This window comes from Numenius arquata, chromosome 14 (genome assembly GCF_964106895.1).
Source record: "Numenius arquata chromosome 14, bNumArq3.hap1.1, whole genome shotgun sequence".
Taxonomy (NCBI): domain Eukaryota; kingdom Metazoa; phylum Chordata; class Aves; order Charadriiformes; family Scolopacidae; genus Numenius; species Numenius arquata.
This window is the reverse complement of record NC_133589.1, coordinates 16109877-16135464: the sequence shown is the minus strand read 5'-3', so window position 1 is coordinate 16135464 and position 25588 is coordinate 16109877. Positions and strand designations below refer to the sequence as shown.

Below are 25588 nucleotides of genomic sequence, written 5' to 3'. Positions count from 1 at the left end.
TCGTTCCTATTAAAATGCTCTGGTTCAGAGGAAACTGCTTTATTTCTGCTCTCGCTCCTCACTGTAATGCTCGGTGCGGCCTCCAGCCGGGCAGGAGCTGGTGTGACCCCGGCCTGTCCCCCGCCACCCCGGCTGCCACTGACTCAGAGCCGGGGGAAGCTGTAGCACGGAAAAGCCCGTGACCGGGAGGGAGTGAGCCAGCGCTGCCGGAGCAGGTGCCCTGTGTCCCGTGTGCCCGTCCCCCTCCACGCACCGGGGGGGGGCTGCTCGGTCGGGCTTTGGGCGGCTCCGGGTGTTGGGGAGGGGGGAAGGCTTGCAGGCCGGACTACAACTCCCATGGTGCCATGCGGGGCGGGACGGCCCCCGCCGGCCGCCGTAGCGCTCACGTGAGGGCGGTGGTCACATGACCGGCCGGTGAGGCAGGGGGCCGGCGGAGGTGTCCTGCCGCCGCCCCGCATGGCCAACGTCGCCAAGAAGGTCTCGTGGTCCGGTCGCGACCGCGACGACGACGAGGAGGAGGACGAGCGGGCGGGTGAGACCACCCCGTTGCTCAACGGTACCGGCCCCGGGGCGGCGGGCGGCGCCCGGCAGGTGAGGACCGGTACTGGGGGGGTGGAGTACGGGCACCAGGAGCGGGGGGGTACCGGTGCAGCGGGAAGGGGGTACTGGCGCACTGAGGGGATGGTCTGCACCGTCCCGGGCCTCCCTGCGCCGAGAGGCCGCCGGAGGGGGCCGGGTGTTGGGGTCACATCTGCCTCCCCCGTAGCGTTTAACCGTGTCCGCTGCCCCGGGGCTGGGCGGGGGCTGTCGGGGCTGTGCTTCCGGAGCTGCCCCGAGGGCAGGTTGGGGCCTTTCCGGGCTCCCCCAAACCGGGGAAAGTGTAACCCGGCAGGGCCCGGTGTGGGGAGAAGCCGGGAGGGAGCCATGGCCGGGGCACGGCGCTCTCGGGTCACACGTGGGGGGAAAAAACTGAGCGTGGGGTCTGACTCACCGCCCAGCTCCCCCCCGTCCCGCCATCACGAGGTGCCAGCTCACGGCGATGCCGGTGCCCTGCCAGGACCCTGCTGTCCTCCTGCCCGCTCCTCAGCCGTGGGTGCAGGCGGGATGGTCCCCTGCCAGCAGGACCCGGCGCTCAGCAGGGTCTGCTGCTGCCCGCCGGGGCTGCCCGCTTCGTTTCGATGAAAAACATCATTCCGTGAGAGAGTGCCCTTGCCCGGCATGCTGCTGCTGCCGCCGCCCAAACCCAACAGGTCGGGCTCAAACACGAGGGTGTCTAACGCTGGCGTGGTGGTGGCCATCGTGCCGTAGGTACGGAGCTACGCTGGTGAAAAGCAAGACCAGGGTGGGCTGTGTTACAGCCAGGCCAATTCCTTCTTGCAAATTAAATTTGGGTAATTAATTGCAGAGAAATTTCTCTCCAGTGCACCTGGAGGCTGTTAGTTGGGCAGTCTGCCTGGCAGTCTCTCCTCCACACACGGAGCATGCCGTGGCTCTGGCTGAGGCGCTCAGCGTCTGTTACAGAGCGAAGCTGTGGCCGGGTGAGGGCCATGGGCTGGGTGGGATGTCAGGCTGGGTCCCTGGGGCTCTCCCGTGCCGGCACCCGGTGGGAGAGGGGCTGCCTCCAGGTGACACCATCTAATTTCCTATGAAGAGTTTGCTGGGAGACTTGAGCTTGGACAGGGAGGAGCGGTGCCAGCCTTCGGCAGCTGTTGGCAGGGGTGTCTTGCCAAACGTCATTCTGTGCTGCCCTGGTCCTGGGCAAGTCAGAACAGCGGGCTAATTAGCAGGAAATGCAGGGTTCGTTAGGCTGGAAGTGCCTAGCGTGGTGCTGCGGCAGCGGGGCACGGCAGCTGGAAGGAGTCGCCTGCGCCTTTACAGGTGTTCTGGTGTGAAAATAAAAATAATAATCTTCCTACCCGGTACAACAGGCTCCTGTGTATTTACAGCGTGGGTTGTCTTTAAAGACCACGTGGTGAATTCTGTGAGTCCGAAGGGTGTTAAAATAGGGATTAACCAGATCTCGTGGCTGCGAGTCAGTTAGGAAAGGGTTTTCCTGGTGGCTCAGAAGAAGTGCCTGAGCCCCCACCCCCCCCACTACGGTAGGGGCAGTCGGTGGTGGAGACCCAGCCCTCCCAATCTGATTTATTATCACTGATTTATTGTCCTTCACAGCACGGACAGCTCAGGTCTCAGCTGGTGGCAAGGCGCTACGTGGCATTTTCCTTAGCAAAGGAGAAGAGCGAGTTCCTTGCCAGAGCTCTGGACCACGTGTGCCCCTGGCAGTGGTGGCTGGGTTGTCACCGTAGCTCTGGGATTGCCTTTCGGTGCGGGGCAGCTGCCTCTCTCCCTCAGACGGTCCGTTGACCAAGATGCCCTATAGTCGTATAGATTGAAAAGTGAGGGCGGGACAGCTTTGGCAGAGAAACGAAAAGGCTGGAGCTTAGCTTGCAGGAGACTTGAACTGGGGTCATGGTAACACAATTAAAATGTCCCCAGCGGAGCTTCTTCCCTTTCTCACATGTTTGTCTGATGGAAATGAAAGTGATCTGACAGTGACAAGAGGAAACACGGGTCTATAGTTCTCTGATTGCCACCAGAGACTGAGAGCTTGTGGGCGGGAGGTGAGGAGGGGCTGGGTAAATGCACCCGTGATGGTAAAGGGGATGCTACAGGGCTGTGCCTGAGGTCTCCTCTGGTTTTGGGCCCAGCTGAGTGCTCCTCCAAAGCCTACAGAGCCCTCGTTCTCTCACCAGGACTTTCCAGTGTCTCCAGTATATCAAGAAATGAGAGGCTGCCTGTATTTCTAAGCATCACGCCCACCGTGGGCTGCCCCATTCCTGTGTTCTTGAGTCGTGTGTGTTGGTTCTCCGGCTGAAAAGTGGCTGGACAATTTGAGTAAGAGCAGCCAATTTCTGTCATGAGGCATTTTTCCAAATAAGAACACTTCTCCTTTGCTACTCATTGAGGATGTCTTCTGTGTTTGTGCTAAAATGCCTTGACTTTGGGATTGGTGTAATGCTCACGCTTTGGGAGGTGCCTGGAACAGGGGGTGTGGGCAAGGGGGGTCACAAAAACATGGACCAGGCTGCTGCTGCTGAGCAGCTCCTCCTCCTGAATCCCTGTGTGCTTATTCTGCATCTCTACGTGTTGTCAGTCTTGTTTTCTTTAATTTTGAGTAACAGGGTATAAAATGCAGCCTCTGTGGTCGGGTGAGGATGCCGGAGGGCTGCCGCGCTTGCTGCAATTGGAAAATCTTGGTGGGGGAGGGCGGGAGGGAGAAAAAGAGAAGTCCTGCTGATGGGCTGCAGGTCGCACGTCCCCTGGGTACCGGCAGAGAGGCTGCCTGTCCCTGCCTGCCCGCTGCCGGGAGCCTGGAGCTGGCCTCCACCCCTTGGGTGGTGGCAGGAGCTTCCCCAAGCGGAAGGGGTTTGGTGAGTCTGGTCCCTTCTGCCGGGTGCCGTTGGGGACCACGGTGGCTCTTTAGCCTTGTGCTGCCCCTCTGCAGAGGGGACACGTGGGACAAAGTGCCCGGGGAAAGGCGGGTGGGCCAGGATAGCACCTCCCAGCCTCGTGCAGGTGAGGGTCAAGGAGCAGCCGTGCCCTGGAGTGAAGGCTGGAAGGAAAATCGTAGCCCAGTGGTGACACCACGGGGAGAGTCCGGATGCTTTCTCCCCGGTTATGGCCCTGGAGGTGAGGAGCTTTGTTCTCTCCTGGTGTGGTTTCGGGGATGATGGCGGCCTTGGTTTGAAGCCTATTGCAGCCATGCTTGTGTGTCAGAGGAGGGGGATTTCAAAAGCCCTGCAGCTCCCTGTACGTTGCCGTGGCTTCCCCTGCGGGAAGGAGAAAGCCTGGACCTGCCCTTCCCACCCAATCAGGTACTGGGGGCTCCTCGGCAGAGCGCAGAGGGGCCAAGAGGGGGCTGGAAATTCTCTTCCTTCTCTCCTGCTGCTTCTGCAATCCTGCCGTGGGATCCCGATGCAGTCTGCGCCGCGCTTTATCTGACTGATAACAGAAAGCCAGTGCTTCCAGTTTGTTAGCGAGCAGCAAGACAGTGATATGGGGCAACGTACGGAGGGGGTATCTTCATGCCAGGCGTGATGAAGGGAGAAGGGGTCTCAGGAGGTCTCTAGCCCAGCCCCTGCTAAGAGCAGATCCCTTGGACCAGGTCGCTCAGGGCCACGTCCAGTGGAGATTTGGGTGTCTCCAAGGACAGAGACCCTCGCTGGCCCCGGGTTCAGTGTGTCGTCACCCTCAGGGTGACGTTTGTCTCTGCTGTCTAAGCAGAAGTTCCCTTTGCTGCAGCTCATCTGCTGCTTCTTTTCCCGTCAATGCGAAGCTGTGAGGAAAGTCGGGGTCTGCCTTCTCTGTATTCTCTCGTTAGGTGTCTGGAGATGGCAAGAAGATCTCCCTGAGAAGCACCAGCTTCCCCTCTTATGTCTTACCATGTGTTCCAGCCCCTGACTGTGTCTCCATGCCTTTCTTGTCCCAGGGTCCCCAAACTGGACACCAAGTCCCGGGTGTGCTATCGCAGGTGCTAGGCGAGGCATGGGGTCCCTTCCCCAGACCTGGCTGTGGTCTTGCACCATCCAGGAGGTGGTCGACCACCTCCACCAGCTCCTCTTCAACCCATCCACGACCTTGCTGCAAGACTTTTTCAGAAAAGCTCCTTTCTGACCTCTGGGGCACATCCATCCCGGGCGCAGGGCTTTGTATTTGCCTCTGTTGAACTTCGGGGGCTTCCCTGCAGCCTGGTGAGATCCCTCTGGGAAGCAGCCCTGCCTGCCGGCGTACCAGCTGCCCAGCTGACAGAGATGTTAAGCAGTTTTGGTCCAGATCTAGGCTCCAGACACCTCTTTGCAGCGCTCGGAATGGGTAAGGGATTAGCTTTCCCACCCAAACGGGGTGAGTGCCGAGGGCTGGGAGCTGTGTGCCGCTCTGGGAGGCAGGCTCAGCTGGCTCGAGGGCCTCTCCTGGGGCAGGAATGCTGTTAACCCCTCTGTGTCCTCTGGGTTTTGGCAGCAGCGCCTGTTGTTATGCGGAGATAATCGTACCGCGGTCACACCGACATTATATGTACCCAGCATCAGCAGATGTTTTGGCCAGAGACTGGAAAACACCCGGAGGAGGGTAGCACTGTCCATGTGCTCGGTGAATCTTTGAGCTGTGCACAAATAACCTTCTGTCTTGGCTCCTGGCTGCCTGAATCCTCCCGGACCCGCTTATAAATTCAAGTGTTGATGGAAGTAGCTTTTTCCTGTCCTCCCGGCATGTGATCCCTGTGCTGGGTGAGGCGGGAGCCGGCCCCCCCTGTGGCCAGTTTGGATGCCAGGACTTGGGCGGGGGGGGGGGGGGGGGCATATTAAAAACACGCTGCTTGTCTAACAAAGTTCAACCTCAGGTTCAACTGCAGCTCCTTTCCTTTCGTCTGTGCTTGGGTCCTGCTGCCCCCTCATCCCTTGGGATCTCTGCCCTGGCCGCTTGCTCCATAGGGAAGGGGTGTGGTGGTGGGGTATCACCAGTTCAGTCACGTTTGGCCTTTCTGCGGACCCCCATGGCTAGCAGAAGGAGGGTTTCCCTGAAGGGCTGGTCCTGTCTGAGGTCTTGGTGCTGAGGTCTGAGCCCAGGCGTGAGCAGGGGACATGGCATGAGTGACCCTTTCCGTCTTGTTGCCTTGATCTTGCCCTGGACGTGTGGCATCTAACGGGAGCCTTAAATCTTTGTGCTTTCTGAAGCCAGGTGGAGGGAGGTTCCAGTGCAAGGTCTCAGCTTTGTGCCTCGCAGGGTTTCAGGGTGAGGACCGTGTCCTTTCCCCCACCCCAGGATGGTGGGGACATGGCTGAGACCCCCAGAGCTGCTGGGCACCAGCAGGCACTGAAACGGGCCATTCCTGCCTCCAGCTCATGACTCTGTGTAAGTTCCTATCCATGTCCCCCAGTGGAGGTGACAACTTTAGGTGTGCAGGAGCCCGCGGTGGTCTGCTCTGATTGCTGGGAAAAGGGTCCACCTGGATCCTTTCCATGGGGGTTGTGGAGCCATTATGGACCAGAACCAAAGCCCAGGCTGGTCTCACCAAACCGAAAACGGCTGCATGGAGCGCTTTCTGCTCGGCCTCTCCTGTGGGCTCAGGCTGCTGGGGACAAAAGGGCACCCAAGAGGGTTTGAGAAGCTGGGGCAAAACCCGCCTGCAGGTCAGGGAGCAAATGAGAATGTGGAGCAGACGGAGAAATGGGAAAATAGGTCAGGCTGCGAACACAAAGGGATATTCTTCGTCTGCGGTGACGCGCGCCGCTCCCAGCCGCTCCGGCCCGCACGTTCCAGAAGGGATCGGTGGGGATTAAAGCAGCGGGGGCTCGATCTGGGATTTGCCGGCGGAGAGGGACTGCTGTGCCAGGGCCCTGCTGTCGCTCGCCATCCTTCTTTTATTCTCCGGTCCCTTTGCCTGGCAGCTGGGGAGGGGTGAGACTCCGGAGGGGGGGATCTTCATGTTGAGAAATGGCGTCTGGGCTGTGTTTAGCGACGGTGCGGCTCGCGCCCTTGTGCATTCCTGTGTTTCACAATGGCGGAGGGGTGATGGCAGCTTGCCTGCCCCTGCCGGGTCCCCTCCCGGCGCTGCCCAGCTGGAGGCTGGCTCGGCTGCAGCCCGAGCCCTTGCCTTCATCGGCCCAGAGACGAGAGTTGCCCCAAATAGACCAAAAACTCCCGTGTTGCGCAATTAATTGCGCTGCCAGTAACAAGCCCGGGTGGTCACCAGCGAAAGGAGAACCTGCTCCCCAAGAGGGGGATGCAAATGCTCCTTCCCAGCATCGCGCCAGGGCCAGCTCGGAGAGGCTGTGCCGGTGTCCCCGAGGCTGTGCCGGTGTCCCCGAGGCTGTGCCGGAGCAACGTGCCCCACTCCCTCTTGTGTGCCCTGGCTGGCAGCCCGGGTGCTCCGGTCCCGGCAGCTCGGAGGGAGATGAACGTGCCGACGTGCTCGTCTCCCTGGCTGGGAACCGTTCCCGTGGAGCCGACGGCAGAGCCAAACGTGCCCTCAGCCGTCCCTTATGGGCATGCGAGCCAAGGGATGGCCCCAGCACGTCGTGCCGTGCTTGTGGCTGTGGAGATGGTGCTTTCTTTCCCGGGGGGGGGGGGGGTCTGTCCCTCCCCAGCTCCAGGGGAGTGTGGAACGTGCAGCTCGGCACGGGTTTGCTGGCCACATGGCTGCTGTTTTGGGGTGCCACGTTCCCCGGATGGAGGCTGTTGGTGGCTGCTGGCTGCCAGTCCCGAATGAGCTGCTGCTGGCTGGCACCTTCCCCGGGGCGAGCTGTCTCTGGCCAGCTAACAGGTTGGAGCAGCTTGCCCAAACCCCAGCAGACTGCTGCTGCCTTGTGCTCTCCCCAGGGTGGTGGGTCCCCACCTCTGTGTGTCCTCCAAGAGCAGTCCTCTGCAGGTGCTGCTCTTTGGGGGGCTCTCGCAGGCAGGCAGAGCTCAGCGAAGGACACAGAGCAAGAACACGTGTGTGCCGGCTCCTTCCTTCTGTCAAGGCTTGTGGAATTCTGCCAAGGCTTTGGGAATTGACCCCGTTTTCCCTTCTCAGCTCACTCCTTCCTCCTTCCTGCGCATCGGGCAGCTGAGCAATGTGGACCTCAACGAGGACATCCGTGAGCTGGTGAGTGGCACAGAAAGGGGCCCGCCATTACCAAGACCCCTCTACTTCTACTACTAACAGCACTAAGGGCTGCTTTTATTCCTCCCTCTCACATCCTGCTTGTCCCTTGAGGGCTCTAGCGCTTTCTCCTGGGCTGGGTGACCTTTGTGGTGTGGGTAACCAGCTGCTGCTCTGCCTTGACCATTGCTGCTTCCTCTTAGCCGCAGTGCTGGCCCAAGGATGTCATGGTCCCCTGCCACTCTCTGAGTGCCAGCACCAGCCTGCCGGCACAGGAACCTTCCTCCCAGGGGAGAAAATGTGGAATCCAGTAAAGGGAAGGGATTTCTTTCTTGTCGTGAGAGCTCCGAGTTGCTGCTCTTTCCCGCTGCCCAGTGCGAAGGCAAGGGAGGGGATGTACAGTGGGACAGAAGCTGGGGGGAGATGTCTCAGCCCTGGGGACAGGATTAGTGACAGTCGGGGCATCTTGAGAAAACTCACAGTTTTCAAGTTATTCCCCCTCCATGCACACCTGAGAAGCTTTTCTTCCCCAGATGCTCCTGCCTCAGCTCCGGAGCTGTAGGAAGAGCAAATAGAAAGAAGGCTTTTGCTAAATATTTCTTGCGGAATTGTTAAATAGGAAGAAATATGTCTTAATCCTGCGCCTTGGAGGAAAGGCTGGGCTGGCTTTGGCCATACACTGGCCAGGGAGGGGTGCAGGGTGCCGCTGCCCCGGGCGCCCCTCTGGCATCCTCGATAAATGCCCTAATTCGGAGCTGGGAACAGCTTGCACGGTCAAAGGTGTTTGGGAAACAGAATTTGGTTTCTGCCCAAAATCGCAAGCCTGCTTGAAATAGCTCCTTACTTTCGGCCAAAGGAATTTCCTGCCGAGGTGAAAGGGTTGCCCTCTGCCAGGGCACGGAGACGCTCGGAGGCAGCGCCGGATTAACATGGCAGCGTGGTACCCGGCTGGGCAAACTCTCCCTCTTCCCGTAGGGAAATGTCCCGCCCAGGGGTGGAGAGGCGGTGGGTGAGGGTGTGCGCCTGACAGCCTGTTCCAACTGCCATAAATCCCATACGTCCACCACCTGGTGGAAGATCATCCTGGATCCTGGCCTGCCAGGCACCTTGCACCAGAGCTTGGGTCTCTCCAGTGCTCCCTGCCTCTCCTGAGTGTGAAAACGAGCGTTAAACCAGCAGTTATGTGGTGGAGAGGAGCGTTGGACTCAGACCTGGCCCTCCTAACCTGTGCATTGCATCCCGCAGGAGACGGAGCTCCCTCGGCAGCATCCCAACGAGATCCCCCACAACGAGAAGCTCCTGTCGCTCAAGTACGAGGTAAGTACCCGCCTCCCTCCCTGGGCTCTGCCCCCTGGGATGCAGTGGGTGAGGTACATGGGGCTCGTGGCCGCCCAGCTCGAGGGGTTTCAGCGGGGAAGGAGTGGGATCCAGGGAGGAAAAAGATACAGGGGTGTGGAGGGGCAGGGGGGGGGGTGTCTGAGGCCAGCCCTCCCCAGCACAGGCATCTCTCCCCCTGTAGTAGATGGTAACAGCATCTCCCTTTCCTAAACTAGAGCTTGGACTATGACAACAGTGAAAACCAGCTGTTCCTGGAGGAGGAAAGGAGGATAAACCACACGGTGAGTCTCGCCGTGACCCGACTGCCCACCGTGCCCGCAGTCGGGATGGCCCAGGGAGGCTGTTCCCCCTGCCCGGCTGCTGGGGGGCTTCTCCGCACTGGGAGAGGTCATGCCTGAAGCAGTGTTTGAGCCGGAGTGGGTTTATGGATGCTGACCAGCTTGTGATGAGCTGTAAACCTCAACAGCAAAGACCCCAGTGTAGGGTAGCTCAAACGAGAGCTAGCCTGGGTGTGCATGGTGGCATTGCCAGGAGGCATAGGGCAGGTCCCTTGAGGTTCCCCCAGAGCAGAGTGGCTTCCAGAGTCACGGGAAGCATCTGCCCTGGGGGCTTTAGGAGTCAGTGCTGCAGCAAGAAGCCCAACAGGAGGGGTCCAATGGAGGCAGGCGAGCTGGAAAAGTACGTCTGCTGTTAGGGGTCCCACAAAGGGGCAAGGACACTGGCTTAAAATATGTAAATTGTGTCCATGCTTTGCAATCCTGGGTCAGGCAGTGTTGGTTTTTCCTGGGCAGCTCTCCTCGGAGCTGCCCAGGCTTAGACCTGTGTTGGGGAAGGTGGCCACGTGGGCTGGAGTCCCCCCACAAAGTGCTGGCAGCGGCTGGATTGGGTGGTGGTGGGATCTGATGGCTGTCTGCCCCTCAGGCTTTCCGGACGGTGGAGATCAAGCGCTGGGTTATCTGTGCCATGATTGGCATCCTCACCGGCCTCGTTGCCTGCTTCATCGACATCGTGGTGGAGAACCTGGCTGGGCTGAAGTACCGGGTGGTGAAGGGCAGTATCCTCCCATGGAGCTGTGGCCACCAGCCGGCTGTGAGGGGTGGGATCTCTGCTCCTGGTGGCCATGGAAGGGTGCTGGGGGAGAGGGACTTGCCTGGGTTTGGTGGCACGGACCCTGCAGCCCAGGGTGCTGCCAAGTGCCCAGCTGCTCTGCGGTGCTGAGCTGGGACCAGGAGCCATAAAGGAGGAGGCTTCTCACAGAAGACCCGACTTCCCTAAGCGTGCAGGATCTGCTGCACCACCACAGCCCAAAAAGTGTTATTGTGGCACTTTATTGTGGTGGGAGGGATGGTACCCAACCGATACTGGCCTTTCCTTGAACCACCTCCCCAGACATCGACAAGTTCACGGAGAAAGGGGGCCTGTCTTTCTCCCTCTTACTCTGGGCCACCCTGAACGCCAGCGTGGTGATGGTGGGCTCCGTGATTGTTGCTTTCATAGAGGTAAGAGGTTGGAAGTGGCCTGGGTGGGGTATTCCCATGCCTCCTTCCCTGGAATGGGGAAAGCAGGGTCATGTCTCCAAGAAAACATGCCAATTTGTGTGACAGCAAATATATTTCTGCAAAATTGGCTCTTGGTAGCCGCAGTTCCTCAGCGTTGGCTCCAGCTGTGCTGTCGAGTTTCTCCTGGGGTGTCAGAGGGCAGGACATGCTGCCCTTTGCTGGCAGCCTGGGGGGGAGGGTGTGCTCCAGCCTGGGGCAGCTCTCACAAGCCTTGGTCCTCTCTCGGCCTCTCCATGTTGGGCGTATGGGAGTGGCTGCAGAGAGCAGGGTGGTCGGTGCCTTGGGGACACACTTGGGAGAACAAGCCAGAGACTGGGACCAGTTACAGCTGAGAGGGGGTGATGGCTCCCCACGGGCCACTCTGAGTCAGCAGTGTCTTCCCTGTGGCTTTGCCCTTGCTCTCCCTGGCCACCAAGCATAAGCATTCTCCAGCATTGGGCCTCCCACCAAGGAACGTGGTGGGGACACCCTAGTGTCCCCCGAGAACCCATCCAGCTCCTTCTCCCTGGCACATTTGCTCTTAGGGACAGTGGGTGTCTCCCTCAAGCCCACCTCCAGAGCCTGTAGATAAGCTTTGCCCTCATCTCTGAGCCTCCCCGAGGGTATGCTTGGCGTGCCCTGTGCTGAGGGATGGGGGTGTGAGGTGGCCAGTGTGTCCCTATCCTATACGTGGCAGCCACTCACACTCTCCCTGCTCCCCGCAGCCCGTCGCAGCCGGCAGTGGCATTCCCCAGATCAAATGCTATCTCAACGGCGTGAAGATCCCACACGTTGTCCGTCTCAAGGTAGGAAGCAGGAGGTGGCGGGATGCATGCCTTCTGCCCGTGATGGGGTTCCCTCTGCCGGGCTGACCCAGGCGCCTTGTGTCCTTGTGGGGTGATCCCTACCATGCTGCCGGGCTCCATAGTTGTTCCCCCCAGTGTTGGGTGGTTAAATCTGCCTTAGGTTCAGCAGCTGGCTTTGGGAAGAGCAGTTTTGGGGCCTTTTTGCTCTGGCCAGGAAGAATCATGGAATCGTTAAGGTTGGAAGAGACCTTTAAGATTATCAAGTCCAACCGTTAACCTAACACTGCCAAGTTACTGCTGAACCATGTCCCTCAGCACCACATCTACACATCTTTTAAATACCTCCAGGGATGGTGACTCCACCACTTCTGGGCAGCCTGTTCCAATGCTTGACAACGTTTTCAGTGAAGAAATTTTTCCTAATATCCAATCTAAACCACTCCCAGTGCAACTTGAGGCCATCTCCTCTTGCTTATTAATTAGGAGAAGAGACTGACCTCCTCCCAGCTACACCCTCCTTTCAGGGAGTTGTAGAGAGCGAGAAGGTCTCCCCTCAGCCTCCTTTTCTCCAGGCTGAACACCCCCAGCTCCCTCAGCTGCTCCTCATAAGACTTGTTCTCCAGACCCCTCACCAGCTTCGTTGTCCTTCTCTGGACACACTCCAGCCCTTCAATGTCCCTCCTGTAGTGAGGGGCCCAAAAATGGACACTGTTTGAAGTGGGGCCTCACCAGTACCCAGTACAGAGGGACAGTCACCTCCCTGGCCAAGAAAGTTGGCCAACCCCATTGCCACAATGGGGGGTGACGACAAGTTCCCTGGGGTTACTAGATCCTGTCCCTGTGGCTGCCGCAGTCGTGTCCCTCGTGTCACCCTTGTGATCTGCTGTGCCCATCGTCTCTGTTTTGCAGACCTTGGTGATCAAAGTCTGTGGTGTCATCCTCTCGGTGGTCGGCGGCCTGGCCGTTGGAAAGGTGATGTGCACGAACTGCTCTCCGGCACGCTCCTGGCATGTCGGTACCCTCTGCTGGCACATGTGCCACAGCCTGTCACCAACCCTGCGCCAGGAACAGGGCGCTGGTGGCCCTGTGGTGACATCCCAGTTTTATGCCCTGTCTGCTAGCCAAGGTGACTGTGGTGTGGCCAGGCTTGGGGAGCCCCCGGGCCATGTGGTGCCAGTCCCTAGGGCGTACAGTGCCACCGAGCCAGCCCGCGTGTGGCTCATCTGAGGGCAGGAGAGCAGCAGCCTGTGTCCATTGGTCCCTGCAAATGTTAGATGGGGGACACCTGGGTGTGCTGTTGGGACCTTGCTAGCTTGCTGGGATCGAAGGTGGGCAAAGCAAGGCCCTGTGCCCTTGGTTGGAGGGGAGCACTGGTGGGAACAGGAGGAGGCCACAGGAGTCACTCACTAGAACAAGGATTTAGGGGGGGAAATGGCAAGCTCTGCACATGGTACTGGCCTCCAGCTTCTTCAGGGCTGAGACCTGGTGAGCAGCATTTGACCGTCCCCAACTGTCCCTGGGGTTCTTCCCTCTCTGATCTGACTCCGCTTTCCTGCCCACAGGAAGGACCCATGATTCACTCTGGAGCAGTGATTGCCGCCGGGATCTCCCAGGGAAGATCCACGTCTTTAAAGCGAGACTTCAAGGTTGGTGCCGAGGGCCAGGGGGCTGTGCTGCAGGTGCCCCTTCTGTGCCCAAACTGGGCTGTTCCTCGGGGTCACGCTGGTGTGGCATGCCCTGTGTCTCCCCTAAACTCATGCCCGTGGCCAGCCCTAAACCTGCCTTCACTTTGGTGTTTCAGATCTTCGAGTACTTCCGCAGAGACACAGAAAAGAGGGACTTTGTCTCGGCTGGAGCTGCTGCTGGCGTCTCGGCTGCCTTTGGTGCCCCCGTGGGTGCGTGTCTCAGCTGTCTGATGCTGAGCGGTGCCTGCCCGTGGATCTCATCAGGAGGTTGCTCTCACTTGCATGGAGGCGGCTGCTGGGATGTGCCTGGGACGCTGCAGGAGCCTTCCCACAAAATGCCTGGCCCCGCTCCAAGTTGTTCTGCCCCTCCACGCAGGTGTCGGGAAGAGAGGAGGGGGTTTATCTGTCTCGGATCCCAAATGTTACCTCCCTGGGATGGAGGAGGGCAGTGGAGGGGCTTCACTGCCATCGGGACATCACTGATGGCTGGGTGGGCTTGGGTGGTCCCTTTGCTGGAGCCTGTGAGGTCTGGGCCAGCACAGGGCACATGGGCTGGGATGAATTTGGGTGCGTCGGCTGGTGCTGTGAGCCGAGGGTCTGTGGCATGCGCCCCTCGCGAAGGTGTTTGTGGCTTGCACTTGCAGGGGGTGTCCTCTTCAGCTTGGAGGAAGGAGCCTCCTTCTGGAACCAGTTCCTGACGTGGAGAATTGTAAGTGCTGGAAAGGAGGAGCAGCAAATTGAGGGCTGCTGGCTCCGGCGTGAGGCATTGCCTTTCCCCAGTGTCCTGCAGCCCCAGGCCTTCTGCCATCCCTGCTCCAGCCAGGCAGCTGTGTGACACATCCCAGGGAACAGCATCCCAGCTCCCCTTCTGTGCCCTGGTCCTCAGCGCCTGAATTTGGACCTTGCTGAGCTCCATCTTGCTTCCACCTCCTTTCCAATGGAGCTGCCCTGGGCTGTGCTCCAGGGCAATGGAGAGGCAAAAGGAGGAGAGAGCCCCTGGTCGGTGTAAGCTGCCCCAGGGAATGTGTCCCCAGCACACCATGGGTACCAAGCACTACCCAAGGGCCTCGGGGAGGTGGTTTGGGGTAGCGTGGAGGGCGCATGGTGAGGGATTGGGGCTAGAGGTGTCTGGCCATGACTCTGGGCTCCATCTCCTTCCAGTTCTTTGCCTCCATGATCTCTACGTTCACTCTGAACTCTGTCCTGAGTGTTTACCATGGCAATGCTTGGGATCTCTCCAGCCCTGGGCTCATCAACTTTGGCAGGTTTGATAACGAGGTATGGCACAGATATTCCCCATGTAGGGCTTGGGCGGGGGGCAGGGTTTAGAAGCAGCCCACAGCAGCTTGGGGCCACCAGTCTGCCTTAAAACATCACCTGGGGGCTGAGGCAGGCTCTGCCCTAGCAGGCTGTGGGTTCTTGCCAGATCCCAGCTCCACCAACCCCAGCAGAAGGCTTTTCTGCAGCCACTGCTGGGTCTGGGGGCTGTGTGGTGTCCAGGGGAGACTTTGGGCCAGCTCTGGGAGCCAGTTGCTGGTGCAGGCTGGTGCTATCCCAGCAGACAGTGACCGACTGCAGGGCTGCAGATGGTCCAGGAGATCTGAAAGCCATTTCTTTCTTGCTTGCAGAAAATGGGATACACAATCCAGGAAATTCCAATCTTCATCTTTATGGGAGTGGTTGGTAAGAGAGTGCTGCTCTTTCAATTTGATTAGTCTGAATAATTTCCCCTGTTCTCTGTCTGGGTCTAAAAAGCTTTGGGATCCAGTTTCCTGGGGAGAGTGGGAATTCCATCAAACTCTGGAGCAGAGGCTGCTTGTGGGGCTTACATGGGGGCGAGAGCTGGATCCTGGCCCAACCCTGATCCTTGCAGCAAGGCGAGCCCTTTAATCCACGTGCTGCAAAGTCGCTGAGTGGGGTCAGTGCATCCCAGTCCCCGGTAGCCCCTTTTGCTTTTAAATGAGCTGCCCTTGTGCACACAAAGTTGGCCTGTCCCTCCCCTGCCTAGTGCCAGTGCTGTGACGCTGGCCCCTGGCCACCCCGCTGCTGGTCTTGGGCTCCTCTTGGTGTCAGGTCCCGACTGTATCTGCAGGGACAGTGTCCACGTGTCCTGGGGCTGCTGGTCACGCTGGGTGGCTTCTTGACGAGCTTTTTGGGTTTCTTGTGTCCTGGGCAGCCATAGCAGAGCCTGGCACCTGCGTGCTGAGCTTTTCCTCTTTTGCATTCACAGGCGGGATCCTCGGGGCCCTGTTCAATGCCCTCAATTACTGGTTAACGATGTTCCGGATCAGGTAAGAGCTCATGGATAACTCGGGTGATTGATATGAGCTGGCTGGTGCCTTCTGGGCTCCCTCAAAGCGGTGTCCCCAGCCAGAGCAAAGCTGTAATCTCGCACTTAACGTGGGCAGCAGCACCCCTGGAAGCTGGGAAAGATGGAGATGCCACGTGTCTCTTGCTGCCTGCGGTCGAGCTGTGACCCACAGCATCCCACCACGGCTCTTGCCCCGCTCAGCGTTTCCCTTCAGTGACTTGAGGGCCCAAAGAAGTGCAAACACTGGCCAGACCTGACTGTTGTGTGCTGCTGAGAGTAACGACAGAACAGGGAGAGCCGCTGAGGCCATCTGAGCCTGCGCTGGCACGGCCAATACTTGTCACCAGCTTTCCAAACACCAGGACCAGACATGTGGCCTCAGGGAGGGATGACCTAGAACTAGAAGAGGGTAGATTTAGGTGAGATCTCAGGAAAAACTTCTTTGCTGTGAGGGTGGTGAGACCCTGGCCCAGGTTGCCCAGAGAAGCTGTGGCTGCCCCATCCCTGGAGGGGTTCAAGGCCAGGTTGGATGGGGCTTTGAGCAACCTGGTTTGGTGGGAGGTGTCCCTGCCCAGGGCAGGGGGTGGGACTGGATGATCTTTAAGGTCCCTTCCAACCCAAACCATTCTATGACCTATGGCAGTGGAGCAGTGAGGGATCTGCAGCAGCTTCCAGTGCATTGCTCCTCTCAGGCCTTCATGGGCCACAGCTTTCTGGGCTTGTCTCTGCTCTGTCCCACCAGCCAGATCACACCAGCCTTTCCATGGGAGCTGTGCCTGGCTCCGTGCAGGGGAAGTGGGCAGAGATCCTGGAGCTGGCTGGGCAAAGCTGCTCTTGCTGTTGGCCTCCCACCCCAGGTCCCCTTGACAGCTTCGCCAGAGGACAGAGCGCAGGACAGCCTGGCAGGGCTGTGGGAAGGGAGCAGAGGCAGCCCAGGCCCCTGGGTGCCACCCTGACTCCTCCGCTTCCTTTGCAGGTACATCCACCGGCCCTGCCTCCAGGTGGTCGAGGCCATGCTGGTGGCAGCGGTGACAGCGACCGTGGGGTTCGTCATGATTTACTGCTCGAGAGACTGCCAGCCCATCCAGGGGAGCACCGTGGCATATCCCCTGCAGGTAGGAGATGCAGGTCTGACCCTGGCAGCCTTCCCCACCACAGGGCAGCCGGGATCTGACACAGCTAACTCTCTCTTTTTGTCCCCCTCAGCTTTTCTGCGCTGATGGAGAGTACAACTCCATGGCCACTGCCTTCTTCAACACACCTGAGAAGAGCGTTGTCAACCTCTTCCATGACCCTCCAGGTCTGTGCACCCAGCGAACGCGTCCTTGAACATGAGCAGAGTGGGGCTGGGCCCGCATGAGGTGGCCAACCTGTTCCCTGGCTAGGAGGAAGAGGAGGGGGGATCGGTCTCTTCTCCCAATTAATAAGCAAGAGGAGAGATGGTCTCAAGTTGCACCAGGGGAGGTTTAGGATGGGTATTAGGAAAAATTTCTTCACTGAAAGGGTTGTCAAGCATTGGAACAGGCTGCTCAGGGCAGTGGCGGGGTCACCATCCCTGGAGGTATTTATAAACCAGGCAGACGTGGTGCTGAAGGGACATGGTTTAGTGGTGGGTTTGGCAGTGTTGGGTTGATGGTTGGATTTGATGATCTTAAAGGTCCCTTCCAACCCAGACAATTCTGTGATTCTATAGTAGAAGCGGGCATGATGGGATCCAGCAAAGCACTGTGCCTGCTCCATTCCTGCAGTGATGGAAGGGGGAGGGATGGATGCTGTGCCTGGTGGCACCTACAAGCTCAGCCAAAGGGCTGTGGTCTCAGGAGCCTGTGGAGGAGGACCTGGTTTTGTTCGTGCATGTTTGCAAGCTGTCGCTTCCAAGTTGCGTGGGAGCATGTCTGACACTCGCTGCCTGTCTGAAATCCATCCTGGAAATGTACCTGGCTGTTTTCTTAATTAGCAGGGCCTCTTGCCCCAGAATGACTTTACCTTCTGGGCAGGTTGCGGAGGTGGCTCTTGGGGTTTGGGTTTGCTTGAGAAATGCAATTTGGCTTCCAGGTTCCAGCTCCTATTTCCCTTGGACCTAATGTAATGACAGTGTGCCCTCTGCCTGCTGGTCTGAGTTTTGTGCCCAGCTGCATGTGGGCAAGGAGGAGACAGCTCCAAATTTCTAGAGCCTCAGCCCAAAGAGTGCAGCGTAGCCACCTGAAGCCAAGTGATGACCATCCTGTGTCTCGGGGAGGCTCCCTGCAGTGCTGGGTCCTCCCTGGCTCAGGGCTTCGGTCCGTTGACCTCTCTGTGAAGGAGAGGCTGCGAAGAACTTGTTTAAACTTGACTGAGCTGCTCAGCAATCCTAAAATAGCAGTGGGCTGAGTCCTGGGGACAGCAGGGTCTCGCTGTGATGGCACAGCCCACGCCGTGGGGCAGCTTGGGACTGGCCAGAGCAGCCGTGGGAGCTGTGGGACAGGAGGGGGTTTGTAGGACCTACTCTGAGCTGGTGGTAGGACCCTTGCCAGCTCACCAGCACCTCTGTCCTCCCGACCTCGTCCTCTGGCGCTGGCAGTCCCTCAGGGCTTTGAAGTTCGTCACGATGCCTCGCAGGAGGCTGGGAACTGCGGGGCTGGGAGGGGACGGGTCACCATGGGTCACGAGATGGAGGAAAAGGCACGTGCTCGACTCGGTGGGATGGGAGGGTTTGGGGTGACACCGGCCAGCTGGCGGGGCCCCTGAGGGGGCAGAAACAACCTAATAAAGAGAAGGTTTGAAAGGCTTGTGCTGCCAGGGAGGAAGGCACACCTGATGAGAAGGGCTTTCACTGCTGGGAGTGTGTTGTGGGGCTGCTGCTGTCTGCTCTCCCATGACCACAGCCCATCGTGATGTCCTCTGGGCTGCAGGACCACCACTGACTCTCCATTTTCTCTCCACCCCAGGTTCCTACAACCCCATGACACTGGGCATGTTCACCCTGATGTATTTCTTCCTGGCCTGCTGGACCTACGGCCTCACAGTGTCCGCGGGGGTCTTCATCCCCTCCCTGCTGATCGGCGCTGCCTGGGGGAGGCTCTTTGGCATCTCCCTCTCCTACCTGACCAAGGGCTCGGTGAGTCCTTGGTGGGAAGGGGAGCTGTGGCACCCAGCCCTCCTCCCTCACTGCTGGGCAGGCGGCACGTGCCGGCAGTGTGCATGGTGCTGGCTAAGAGCTTGGCACAGCGGTCTGGAGCGGGTTGGTTCCTCACTTGATGCCTTCCTGAGCTGGGTCTGAGCTTTCCCACGTCCTGACGGAGCCCTGCCGGCAGCTGGGCTGTGCAGGTGGCCTCAGGCACACTCCCCCTCACTTTGGAGGGGGGTTTGGGGGCCAGGGCACTGCTCGCTATCTCTGGATGCCCTGGAGCCAGCAGCTGACTCCGGCTCCTTCTCTCTCCTGTGCTCAGATCTGGGCTGACCCCGGGAAGTATGCCCTGATGGGAGCTGCTGCACAGCTGGGTGAGTTCCCCACGGCACAGTCTTGGCCACCTCCTGCTCACGTTGGGGTGAAGGTGGCATGGGAAAAAGCGGTCCATGCTTCCCTGCAGCAGCTTCTTCCTCAGCTGAAGCCCAGTCTGGCTGTCGGCTTCCTGACGACCCTGCCGAGCATGGGCAGCGCTGGGGCACTAGCCAGGGCTGGGCTTGTCCAGGTTGGTCCTGTATTGCTGAGACCCCCCCTGCAGTGCTGCCTCCAGCTCTGGGGGTCCCAACATAAGAAGGACATGGACCTGTTGGAGCGAGTCCAGAGGAGGCCATGAAGATTATCAGAGGGCTGGAGCCCCTCTGCTGTGAGAGTTGGGGGGGTTCAGCCTGGAGAAGAGAAGGCTCCAGGGAGACCTTAGAGCCCCTTCCAGGCCCTAAAGGGGCTCCAGGAAAGCTGGGGAGGGACTCTGGATCAGGGAGGGGAGACCTAGGAGGAGGGGGAAGGGTTTGATACTGAAAGAGGGGAGATTGAGATGAGATGTGGGGAAGAACTTCTTTGCTGTGAGGGTGGTGAGAGCCTGGCCCAGGTTGCCCAGAGAAGCTGTGGCTGCCCCATCCCTGGAGGGGTTCAAGGCCAGGTTGGAGGGGGCTTGGAGCAACCTGATCTGGTGGGAGGTGTCCCTGCCCAGGGCAGGGGGTGGCACTGGATGATTTTTAAGGTCCCTTCCAACTCTAACCATTCTATGTGCGGAGACTGAGGGGCCTCGGATGCTTTGCTATCCCCTTGCCCCATGTTTCGCTGCCCCACTAAACCTCTTGGGTGACTCTCGCAGGTGGGATAGTGCGGATGACACTGAGTCTCACTGTCATCATGATGGAGGCAACAGGCAATGTCACCTATGGCTTCCCCATCATGCTGGTGCTGATGACAGCAAAGATTGTGGGAGACTACTTTGTGGAGGTGAGGGCTGGTGTGCTCACCGGGGGCCTGGGACCCGGTGAGAGGCTGTGGGTCGGGGGTGCTGGGGAGCTACGGGGGGTGCCAGGACAAGTGTGTGCTCCCTCTCGGAGGGGAGCTGCTGCCTGGCTGTACCCCTCAGCATCTTGCCAGGCTTCTCCTGATGGCTCGGCTGTCGTTGTAGGGGCTCTATGACATGCACATCCAGCTGCAGAGCGTGCCCTTCCTGCACTGGGAGGCCCCGGTGACGTCCCACTCCCTCACGGCCAGGTAGGTGGGCTGGGGGACAATCATCACTCCTGGGGCAGCAGCCTTTGGACCACGCTGTTGGCCTGAGCTGGAATTAGAGGTGGTGACACGCTTTGGTCCCAGAAGCCTGCTGTCCCCTAGACCACCAGACCAGCTCCTTCCCCAGCAGGGACTGTGGCCTGCAGTGCATTCCCTCCCCGTGTCCCTGGCAGGTTTTGGGGACAGAGGGGGCATCAGGGCTGCGGAGGGGTGTGTATTGGAGGGGATATTTGGGGCGTGGGGCTGTGTTTCACACCGAGCCTTCCCTGCAGGGAGGTCATGAGCACTCCTGTCACCTGCCTGCGGAGGATTGAGCGAGTGGGCACGGTTGTGGACATCCTCAGCGACACCTCCTCCAACCACAACGGTTTCCCGGTGGTGGAGAGCAACCCTGACACCACGCAGGTGGGCTGGGCACCGATGGCGAGGGGATGCCCCGTGAAGGCTGGCTGTGGTGTGGGACCCTCACCCTCATCCCACCCCCTTCCCAGCCCCGTCTCACGCGTGGTGCTCTCTCGCAGGTGGCAGGACTGCGGGGTTTGATCCTGCGTTCCCAGCTCATCGTCCTGCTGAAGCACAAGGTGGGTGATACTGCATGGAAGCCATTCAGGCTGTGTCTGAGCCCCCGTGTCCCTGTCCCACTGCTGCCTTGGGCCCCTTGCTGCCTGCCTTGCTCAGTAAGAGCTGGAGGAGGGTCCTTGTCATCTCCCTCAGCTCACCCGAGGAGATGGTGGGCACTGCTGTGCCATGCTGGTGCTATCCCAGCATCATCCTGCACCCCATTGATCTCACAAACTGTAAGGGAATGGGAAATGGGCTGTTCTTCTGCAGATGGTCCATCTGCCCCATGCTCCTGCCCTCTTCCCTCCCTGCCCCTGTATGTTGCCCTGTCCCCGGTGTCTGTCAGTGCTGCGGGACAGTCCCCAATGTTCTCTCTCCTCCCAAGGTTTTTGTGGAAAGGGCCAACCTGAGCCTGGTGCAGCGGCGGCTGAAGCTGAAGGATTTTCGGGATGCCTACCCCCGCTTCCCCCCCATCCAGTCCATCCATGTCTCCCAGGACGAGCGCGAGTGCATGATCGACCTCAGCGAGTTCATGAACCCCTCACCCTACACGGTGCCTCAGGTAACACCGCAGGGACCCCTCTGCACCCCAGCATTCCAGGGGTCACGGGTGGGCTGTGGGTGCTAGCCGGGGATGCCGCAGCCCACACAGCCCTGCTCTTCCTTGCAGGAGGCGTCTCTGCCGCGGGTGTTCAAGCTCTTCCGAGCCCTGGGACTGCGGCACTTGGTGGTTGTGGACAATCGCAATGAGGTGGGTCCCTGCACTGCGTGTGGGCTCCCTGGGGGGACACTGCCCTTGTTCCCAGGCTCTGCATGCCAGCCTGGGGCTGTACCTTGTCCCTTTCCCGGCAGGTGGTGGGCATGGTCACCCGCAAGGACCTCGCCAGGTACCGGCTGGGGAAGGAAGGCCTAGAGGAGCTCTCGCTGGCGCAGACGTGATGCAGGACTGTGCTGCCCAGTGGAGACGTGCCCCAGCCCCTCGAGATGGTCCTCAGAGCTGGGGACCCCCTTTTGCAGGAGGCGGGGAGAGGACTGGGGCAGCCTGTGCAGGCATTGCGGTGCCCGGAGCACTGGCACAGCCGTGCTGCCCCTGCTCTCCTGCCCACTGCTGCCTTCCTACGTCTACTGTCTCCTCTTCTCCCCCCTTCCCCTGCTTCCCCAGGGGATCAAAACGCACCCTTGGCTCCGTTAGCTCCTGGCATAGGCTCTCCCTGAGGGTTGGGTGAAGGCTGGAGCTTGCCAGGGGCAGCAGAAGTGCCCTGCTGAGCTGGGCACGGTCCTCTGCTGTGGCATGTGGCCTCCATCACCTCCATCATCCACCCAGCTGGGGCTGTCTGGGACCTAGCCCTGCCCTGGCCCCTGTTTTCAGGGTGCATGTGGGGAGCGGAGGGGATGTGGTGGGGGTTCCTCCTGCTCCCAGGGCCATGTCCCCACTGCCCTGTGCTCCTGCTGGCTGGGTCAGGCTGAGCCCTGGGGCAGGCTCCTGCATCTCTGCCCTGCTCAGCTGTGCAATAAAAGGGCTCCTGTAGTTCAGCAGCTGTTCCTTCTTGCTCTTTTTTGGCTCCCATGGCCACTCTGACCCCAACCCCCACGTGGGGAGACACCCCTGGGGTTTGGGGCAGGGATGGGAAAGGGAGAGCTGTCTGCTCTGGGGGAGCGTTCGTCCTGCAGCCTCTGTCCCTAGTGTGTGCTCCTCTGCCACTCCTGCCCTCCTTGCACTGTTACTACTGCCACCTCTGCCCATGTCCAAGTCCAGAGTTGACCCTGGGTGTGTTTCTGTACTTGCTGCAGCTTGTTCTGCTCTTTCCAGCAGCCTGGGCCCCACCAGGCACCTCAAAACCCATCACCAGCCCTGGATCTGGTCAGGGGCAGGGAGCAGAGCCTGCACTCCCTGGCTGCTGGCTCCAGCCCTGGCACCTCAGCTCCCCCCATCCTTGCTCCTCACTTTGGCATTGCCCCTGGCCCTGGCTTGGGGCTGCCCCCTCGTCTCTTGAGCAGGGGGCAACCTGGTGCCTGGGGGGGGCTTTTGACTGCGGGATAATGTGCTGAAATAAAGCCTGTTTGTACTTTTATCGTGGTGCTACTTGTCTCTTGCTTCCCATTGTCCCCCGGTGCCACTGCCCAGGCTCAGTTCCATGCCTGTTGGTGGCCCCCTGGCGCTGAGCTGAGCCCCGTCTCCACTGCTCGGGGGTCCCTCCACCTTTCTTAGCCCCCCAGCAGGGCTGCAGTACTCAAGGTGGTGGTGGTGGGGGGGCAGCTGCCCCTTCCTGGCTGCTTTTCCCTTTCAAGGCCAACAAAGAGCCACCACAAAGCGGAGGATGCCTCAGCTGGGCCCTGGTAACAGCCAGGTCCAGCGGCAGGGGCCATGGGGAAGGGCTAGTTGCCCTCCTGTGTGGGTCCCATTCCTGGCCCCGCCGTGGGGCGCAGCAGGTCCCCGAAGTGGTGATGGGTCCCTGCTGGGTGCTGGCAGCCAGGCGCTTTATGAGGCCCCGCATCGCCCTTTGCCCCGGCACGGCCGAGATAAGGGGATGGGATCCACCGACTTGGGCCACAGAGTAAACACGGGCTGCTGGCTCCTGCCAGCGCCGCACTTCCCTCCTCTTCCTGCTGCCGGGGCAGCCGGTGGCCCTTTGTCACCGGCAGCAGGGACACCACGGTGGTGGGTGGCAAAGGACACCGCACGCGCTGGTGCCTGGCGGGAGTCATTTATTCACTCGTCCCATCGCCAGCTCTGGCCCGGCGCTGGCACCGGGGCCACCGGGTTTATCATTAACTGGACGGCACGTGGCGGTGTCGGGGGCCTCCGGGGCCATGGTGGGGTCACAGCCCGGCGAAGGGCTCGGCCTCCAGCCCTGGGTTGCCCGGCTCGGGCGGCAGCTCCCGCCCGGTGCCTGGCAGCTCCGGGCCCGGCTCCACCGTCCAGTTGGCCAGGAGGTCGCTGAAGTCGGGGGTACCGGTGTGGAGGAGGCCAGCAGGGCCGGGGCCCGGCTCCCTCCAGAAGGAGGGCGGCAGCTTCCTCCGGTGCATGGGGGTGATGTGGCCATATTTCCTCTCCAGCCGCTGCGTCTTGCTGCCGGCCGCCCGGGGCGGCAGGCACCGGTGTACGCCATACTCGAAGAGCTCGGCCAGAGGCCCCAGCCTGTGCATGGCCCCGGGGCTGCCCCGTGGCGCCACGGCCTCGGGCTGGCCCTCGGCATGCCGGGGCGAGCTGTAGTCCTCGGGCACGCCATGGCTGCCGGTGGCCTCCTCCTGGCCCCGCCGCCCAAAGTAGCGCTGGATGTCACAGCTGATGAGCTCCGAAAACTTGAGGAGCCGCAGGGTGGTCTCAGCAGCGCTGGGGACGGCCAGCTCCGGCCTCACACTCTCCTCTGCCACCTCCTCTTCGTCTTCTTCCTCCTCCTCCTCCTCAGAGAGGTCAGGGAAGTCAGGCTCAGGGTGTGTGGGCAGCAGCAGGCTGTGCGGGAAGGGCGAGGGCAGCCGCAGCTCTGCCAGGGGCCGGATGACGCCCGCGGCCATGTCAGCGCACAGAGGCACCCCAGGTCCCGGATTCACCCTGTGGGCAGCGACAGCAGGGTGAGGGTGGCACCTGACCTGACCCACCACCCTGCAGTGGCACGTGGCCCCAAGGGAGCAGGGGGACCGCGTTGTGCCATGCTGTGGCTGGAGTGGGGCTGCAGGGCAGCAGGAATGTCCCCAAAAGCCGTGGGACATGGAGCAGTGGGGATGTCACCACCAAGCCGTGGGATACAGAGCAGTGGTGATGTTCCTCCTGAGTCATAGAATCATAGAATCATAGAATGGTCATGGAACATGGGGCAGCAGGGACATCCCCACCGAGATGTGGGACGTCAAGCAGCAGGGACGTCCACACCAAGATATGGGATATGGGGCAGCGGGGACATCATCCCCCCATACCCCTCCAAATCATGGGACACGGGACAGTGGGAATATCTGAACTGAATCCTGGGACACCAGGCAACAGGGATGTCCTCGTCAAGCCACGGGACATGGGGCAGCAGGAATGTCCTCACCAAGACATGGGACGTGAGACAGCAGGGATGTCCACCCAAATCCATGGGATGTGGGACAATGGGAACATCCCCAAGTCACAGCATGAAGGGCAGCAGGGATGTCCCCACCAAGTCATGGGATGTAGGGCAGTGGGGACATCTCCCAGAGCTGAAGGGGAGCATGTTTCCCTTCACCCTGAGACTATGCATGGGGATGAATGGGGCTCAGCACCCACCCTGCCACCCCGAGCTGGGTCCCCAGGACATTGGTCCCTGAGCCCTGCCCACGCAATGGCCACACAGGTTTCCCTGCCATGGGGTGAGCCTGGCCACCTCCCTGCACCGCCCTGGTGGGCTCTGGTCATGGCTGGGTCTTGCTGAGCTGGATGAGGCCCCTCTGTATTCAGTGGGGTCCCCAGCCCTGCCTCACTGCAGGGCATCCCTGGCTACGTGCCTGGGACCACCATTGCCCCAGCCCACGAGAGGCTCTTGGGGCAGGGAACAAATCCTTGGGGGACAAATCCTGCTCCTGCCACTCCGAGCACGGTGCTGAGCCCCGCACCCAGCCTGACACAGCACCGCTGCCCTCCCTGGGGTCACTGCGCCTCCCTCTTTGTGCTGTCCCCACCGCGGGACCCCCAGTCCTGCCTCCGTGCTGCCCTGGGGGGGCTCAGCCTCCTGGGGCCACCCCAGGGAGGGAGCCAGCCGTCCCCGCTGCCACCCTCAGCCGGAGAAACCCCACCACCACCCTGGTGCAGGAGGGCATCGCCCAGGGGCCGCGGCTCGGCACTCACCTTGGCGCTGCCGCCCGGCCATGCATAGGCTCCCGCGCCGCTCCCCCTCGCCGCCCCTCCACCTGGGCCTGAAGTATTTATAGCGGAGCAGCGAGCTGGCGGCTGGCAAATATTTGGTAGCCGTATTGTAATAGTAGACTCGGTAAACAGAGCTGGGGTTTGCTTTAGCACCCAGCAACGGGAGAGCGGCGCGGGGAGGGACGCGGGGACGGA

The 25588-nt window shown here is 60.4% G+C and overlaps 2 protein-coding genes across 4 annotated transcripts; one reads left to right on the top strand and one right to left on the bottom strand.

Moving 5' to 3' along the window:
* The first annotated feature begins 422 nt into the window (after window positions 1–422).
* Window positions 423–22642, top strand: CLCN7 (chloride voltage-gated channel 7). Of its 3 annotated transcripts, none has more exons than XM_074158460.1 (25): window positions 423–591; window positions 7574–7645; window positions 8888–8959; window positions 9196–9261; window positions 9902–10034; window positions 10370–10479; window positions 11244–11324; window positions 12234–12296; window positions 12887–12970; window positions 13126–13219; window positions 13654–13718; window positions 14171–14287; window positions 14638–14692; window positions 15240–15300; window positions 16297–16435; window positions 16527–16620; window positions 18248–18417; window positions 18749–18800; window positions 19598–19725; window positions 19907–19992; window positions 20283–20415; window positions 20532–20591; window positions 20957–21133; window positions 21242–21322; window positions 21424–22642. In XM_074158460.1, the coding sequence occupies exons 1-25, from the start codon at window positions 457–459 to the stop codon at window positions 21508–21510; spliced, it is 2415 nt and encodes an 804-aa protein (XP_074014561.1). In that variant the 5' UTR covers window positions 423–456; the 3' UTR covers window positions 21511–22642. The 3 variants fall into 3 exon arrangements, with proteins under 3 accessions (XP_074014561.1, XP_074014560.1, XP_074014562.1); XM_074158459.1 differs by having other exon boundaries at window positions 457–612; XM_074158461.1 differs by lacking the exon at window positions 7574–7645 and having other exon boundaries at window positions 457–591.
* Window positions 22643–23391: 749 nt separating this feature from the next.
* PERCC1 (proline and glutamate rich with coiled coil 1) lies at window positions 23392–25401 on the bottom strand. The gene is made up of 2 exons (XM_074158768.1): window positions 25376–25401; window positions 23392–24124 (listed from the first exon to the last, which is right to left on the bottom strand). The coding sequence occupies exons 1-2, from the start codon at window positions 25399–25401 to the stop codon at window positions 23392–23394; spliced, it is 759 nt and encodes a 252-aa protein (XP_074014869.1).
* Between the last annotated feature and the right edge of the window lie 187 nt (window positions 25402–25588).